General features: G+C 38.1%; 1 protein-coding gene across 1 annotated transcript in view; it reads right to left on the bottom strand.

The window, feature by feature from the left end:
- Positions 1-2,116: 2,116 nt before the first annotated feature.
- LOC118599466 (transmembrane protein 132D-like) overlaps positions 2,117-5,873 on the bottom strand; it is a 15,629-nt gene continuing 11,872 nt past the window's right edge. Inside the window, exon 4 of the mRNA XM_036214619.1 lies at positions 2,117-2,396. Coding sequence (XP_036070512.1) covers positions 2,117-2,396 — 280 coding nt within the window. The remainder of the gene's footprint in view (positions 2,397-5,873) is intronic.

Below are 5,873 nucleotides of genomic sequence, written 5' to 3'. Positions count from 1 at the left end.
TCGGCAGTAATCTAGTTCACAGTAATCCCGTTCAGCTCAAGTAGTCACTCTTTGGGCTTTTATTTTCCCAATAAAACTGCTTGATTTGCACACTCTGAGAAAACATTATGGAAGTCAGACAAGTAAAAAAAAGAGGCCAGAACATTAAAGTGTCTTTTTGTTCTTTGATTGTCATTTCTGATTGGCTGTAACACTGGATGGTTTTATGTCTTGCTGCACACACAAATGATTTTTGTGTATTTTTTGACAGGATACCATTCCTTTTTAGTGAAAAATTGTCATTTTTTTATGTTAAAATCAATAAGTAACTGAGATAAAAGGCGTTTGCTGGCAGACTGACCGTCACGCCATGAATTAAAGATTTCAAGCATATCTTTTTTTTTTTTGTCTCAAGTAACCCGACAACAGTGTACAAAACAGATGGTAATTACAGCATGCAGGGTGTGATTAATATTTTACTGCAGATGTGAGCTTATTATTTTTGACAGATAGTAGAAAGTCGCTTTATTTTTTTAAACCAAAAAATCCATTTTTTCCTGTTTATTATTTTACTAAGTTTAGACTTTTTCATGCCACTGAAGTATCGTTTGAGTCCACTCACACAAAATGCTAATTACTGTCAGAACAAAGTCCATTTCACTAACGATTGCAGTCACTTTGAGATATCAGAAAAGGAGCTTTAAATAAATGAGTGCATGCAGTTCTGACAAAAGTGTCATTTTTTTTAAGTATTTATAACAATTGCCTGTTTGGGATCTGGACTCCGTCATTTGTTTATTCAGCAGAGGTCTTGGTGGGGACATTAAGCCTGAAGTGTGGGATTTCTGTCTGCTCATAACGAGGTAAAGCCACACACATAATCTGACTGCCCTTCCAGCTGAGCACATTTCATTTTAAGACTCTAATCCTTCCTCTGAACACTTTCTTTTTTTATCTTTTAGTGCCCACTTTCTTTTTTTTTTTTTAGCCTTGAATCTGATGAACGTGGATTCATTTGTAAAAGCACTTTAAATATATATATGTGACTGAAGATGATGGAATTTAAGTTTGATGGGAGCAAGAGAGGTAATGTTCTTTGATGCTCTTATGTAACAATGGTAGGTGACAGGACGCACTTTTGGAGGCTCCCTTTTCTTTTTAGTTTGATTAAAATGTAACAAAGTAAATGTATATGTAGCCTCTAATGGGACCTCAAAAGTTAGAAAAGGTTTTGCATACGGACGCAAAAAATTCACGAGAAAACATTCAATCAAAGCAGGCTAATCCCCTCTGCTGAAACAAACCACATGACTTGACAACACAACAGGGACGCTGGATAAGTAATTCTGCAACGTAAAATGAAACTCAATAAGCTCACAAAATTGTGATGCGGTGTGTTTTTATCGTGTGAATTCTGGGCTCCTGTGACGCCTTGAGTGGAAATTCTAAGGACCTTAAAGGTGATAACTTGGGGCCAGGCATCATTTTATAAGAAACTAGGACGAAAACAGAGGGAGAGCTCCAGAACGAGTCATCTGTTGACCCAACAAGTCATCAACAAGTCATTTTCAGGCACAAGTGTTCTCTCGTCCATCGCGGGAGTTATGTTCTAAAAATGACCAGTATTGGTAAAATCCGTAAAGTAGGATTACAGATGTTTTAAAGTTTTACAACTCTTGATCTCACACTTCATACACTTAGACAGGCATGAACATTTACCAGTCCGTGTCTCATGTCCCCCAGATGCTGTCTCGTGTGAACCAGGTACTGTCTCGTATGCACCAGTTGCTATCTCATGTGCACCCGTTACTATCTCGTGCACACCAGTTCCAATCCTGTATGCACCAGGTACTGTCTTGTGTGGACAAGTTGCTGTCTTATGTGCACCAGGTACTATCTCCTGTTAACCAGTTACTATCACATGTGCACCAGTTACTGTCTTGTGTGCACCACTTACTATCTTGTATGCACCAGGCTATATCCTGTGCATATCAAAATCTATCTTGTGTGCAACAGTTATTATCTCATGCCCACCAGTTCCTATCTCGTGTGCACCACTTATTATCTCATGCACACCATTTACTATCTTGTGCACACCTGATAGCAGCAGTTTTCGTTGTCTCTTTAGGGACTCTGTTTAATCCAGCCTGCAAAGTAGGAATCTATTAAAAACCATGATTATGAACAAAATCAATGGTAAATTAGATAAAACAATACAAAATGATAGTAAATGTTTGCATCTCACCATCACCAAGGGGGCCAGTCCCATGTAATCTCTCTGGGTGGTGTAGATCCTCATGATGCCGACATCTTTGACATTTCCTGGCAACTCCAAGCGCCAAGAGATGCTCTGAGTCTCCGCCTGCTCTGAAATATCCTTTGGTGCAAAGTCCAGCTGTAAAACCTCCAGGAGACCCCTGTTTGGAGGCAAAGGACACAAATTAACATGAGTTTACGAGTAAGATGACTTCCAACTGAATTTGAGCTTAGTTCTGGATAGATTTTATTCATCCAAACTCTAACTGGAGGTTTCTTTATGTGTTACTACTCATTACCATTTCTGCAAACATTGTGCCCAACTGTATGAGATTTCATAACCTTGTTGTACAGAATGAAGATGTTTTTAAAACATAATGTAAATGTTTAAAATGTCAAATGTTAATTTAAATGCATTGAGAAATAAGTTACTTTGATTTTGTAAAAATAAAAAAAACTTCGCTAAGAAGACAATACGGAACATTTTCCCACAGATCTGTGAATGAATAAACCGTGAAAGGAAAAACACGGTGAGGCGGTTGAGACTCCAGTCAAGAATTCCGGTCAAGGGAATGTCACCGAACGGGCATGTGATGTTATTTGAAGCTGGATCGTGCATAAGCATACCTGTCTGTAAGAACGGATCAAAGGGAAAAATGCAGCGGGGTTTAAATGGAGCTGATACCCTTTGAAAAGGAGCGAAACTTTGCAAAAATAAAAACCAAAGAATGAGCCTCTGCAAATACAAATTAAGTTAGCAACAAGAGCAAACATTAATGTTTATGAATGCTTCTGCTCTCTTAAGAAAATGACCAAGGACTTCCTCCTTTACAGAGGCATTTTATGCTTTTTCTGTATACATGGCATTCATGAAAGGATTCAAAGCATCATAAATTGACAGACCATTCAGAGTTCAATGATAAATTTTAGGTTTTGCAAACAGCATTTGAATAAAATCCGATTTGATATATTTTTGAGTCACAGAGGACCAGATTTGTTTGAGATTTTCCTACACTGAAGGGTGCAGTTCTGTGGCAAGAAAATAAATATTACAGATCCAGCCAATACAGAAGTTATAAAAGCTTCCTGTCAAGGAAAGATAAAAAGAAAAAAAATGCCTTTATTTCTATTTATTTATTTAAAAAAATGAACAGCTTGAAGGGTTGCAAACTCTACAGTGACTTTAAAAGTTTTATTCTATCAATTAACTTATAAACCCAACATTGGACTTCATTTCATCTTTTTCCTGACTTTCTATTGAGATTAAAAAAGTAGAATAGTTTCTAATAATAGTATTTATGTTTTTACTTTTTTTTTCTTTAAATAATAAACATAGCTTCACTAGCAGAATCTTGGTGTGTGAAATTCATTCTCTGCATGTGATCCAAACATGCATTTAAACCCATGATGTCTCAGTTCTCTGACATAAGATCCTTGAGCTTGTTTGCAAACATCCTCTGATTACCATGGAAACGAGTCTCGCTAACTACTATATAAAGGTGTGTGTCTGGAGAGCAGCGAGCACTCAATGAATGAAGAAAGAGATCATTTTAAAAACAGTGGAGGAATCAAAAAAAGAATTAAGGCTGATCAATTTATAATCCTGACATCCAGTTGATCTATAAAATCATTTGCCTTGTTTTTTAGCTTTGCTTGCAGTACTTATTGCTGATCAGTTAAGTTTGATCCATCATAATAATCAGCTGACTCAGCTAATAAACATACAGTGCTGCAGGGATGACTAACAGACAAGAAAGGAGGAAGATCGCAATAACCAAGGATGGGAAGGCTTGCTTCATTATCCACTGGGTTTGGATGAGGAAGTCTGGAGACAGATGAAATGTTCAGTAGGTGTGACAAAAGTTTAAGGTGGAGGTGGGACTGCACCAAGGCTCAGCTTTGAGCTTCTTCTTGTTTCTGTGGTGATGGACAGGCAGACGAGGTTAGACAAAAAATCTCTGTGGATCTTGATGTGTGCTGGTGATATAAAAGAAGGGTGGAGGAACATCTAGAGAGGTGGAGACTGCAGCAAGACAAGCATGAGAGGAACTCAAGTGAACCGGTGAGGTTACAGGGAGCAGAGAGGATGAAGGTGGGAAAGGTGGGATGATGAAGTGTTGGAAAGAGGTGAAGAGGCATGTGCAAGCAGGTTTGGAATAGATGAAGGAAGGGGATGTGTGAGCATCATCAAGAATGAAAGGAATAGAGTAGAAGACTGTGGAAGGAGCACCATTTGGCAGAGCTTGAGGCTGAAGATGAAATGAAGATGCTGAGGTTCTCTTTGGGAGTGATGAGGGTGGATATGATCAGGAACAAATCCATCAGAGAATCAGCTCATGGAAGATATGCTGGAGATACATTTAGGGAAGCAAATGGAGATGATGTGGAGAGTGATGATGTTGGTGAAAGGATGCTTAGGTTAGAGCAACCAGGAGTAAGACCAAGGAGGAGGAGGTTCATGGATGATTCAGAAGGATCCTGGGGATACGGTTATATGGAGGCGAATGATTCCTAAAGGGAGAAGCTAAAAGGAAAATAATAAAACCATTTTTTTTTAAATCATTGAATTAAAATCAATCAGACTGAAATAAAGTAAAGACTGAGAAACACTAACACTCTTTTCCTGGTAATTCATCCATTATCACATTAAAGGACAGTGATGTGAGTGTATACGTCGGATCTCTTGTGTGTGTGTGTACATGTACATGATCCTGCTGGTCTTGTATTTTGCGTGTGTGACTTCTTGGGGAAACGAACTAAAAAAAAAAAAATGAACACAACTTGGAATATCTTTGGCTCCTAATCTGCATTTCTGAATGTGCAAGCTCTTAAGCCTGGATAACGTGGTCCTGATTATGGATGATTACAGCTATGTGGGTCGGATGGACAGCGGGTGGTGCGCATCTGTGTGGGTGGGAGGTTGCTGGGCGGAGGCGGCTGCTGCTGTGCGCCATCAGCATCCGCATCAGGCATTACTGATGTAATGAGTTTCTGTTCAAACAGACAGAGGATGTGTAAGGAAAATTAATATTTCGCAAAACAAATGATGTACTGGAGTGGTACTCCAGTAAATTACCATATTTCTGTTTTCATAATCTTCAAAAAAAAACTGAAATGATCTGACAGCTTTCGCATTTCTTAAATGTATTAATTCATCATTATTCATTTACTTATTTTCCACTTATTGCATAAAATATCCCATGTAAGTATGATTTTGCATAAGGGATTATGAACAAAAGGAGGCATTCATTTGTAACAGGATAAAACACACAAACAAAAAGGATAATTGGGGAATTCTGCTGTGGGAAAAAGAGGGGCTGCTATGCTGCTGTGATTGGCCATTACACCATAAGATGCAGCGGGTAATTATAAATTACCAACAAAAGCGGGATTATTATAATCCAGTTTCCACAATGGTTTTGTCACAGGCCTTTTTAGGCCCAAATGTTTAGTTAATTTCAAGACAGAAGTGTTATTTAATGAACAGATATAATCTAGTCATGGTTGTTAAACAAGCTCTATTTAGTGTTTTTTTCAAAGTAGGGACTGCTTTACTCTAAGTTTTTTTTTTTTGTATTCTGCACACAACTGATAGGAAAAATAACATTTTTAAGAAAGACAAGGCACACGGCTCTGTT

Source organism: Oryzias melastigma, linkage group LG12 (assembly GCF_002922805.2).
Source record: "Oryzias melastigma strain HK-1 linkage group LG12, ASM292280v2, whole genome shotgun sequence".
Classification (NCBI taxonomy): Eukaryota; Metazoa; Chordata; class Actinopteri; order Beloniformes; family Adrianichthyidae; genus Oryzias; species Oryzias melastigma.
This window is presented reverse-complemented; position numbering and strand designations above follow the sequence as displayed.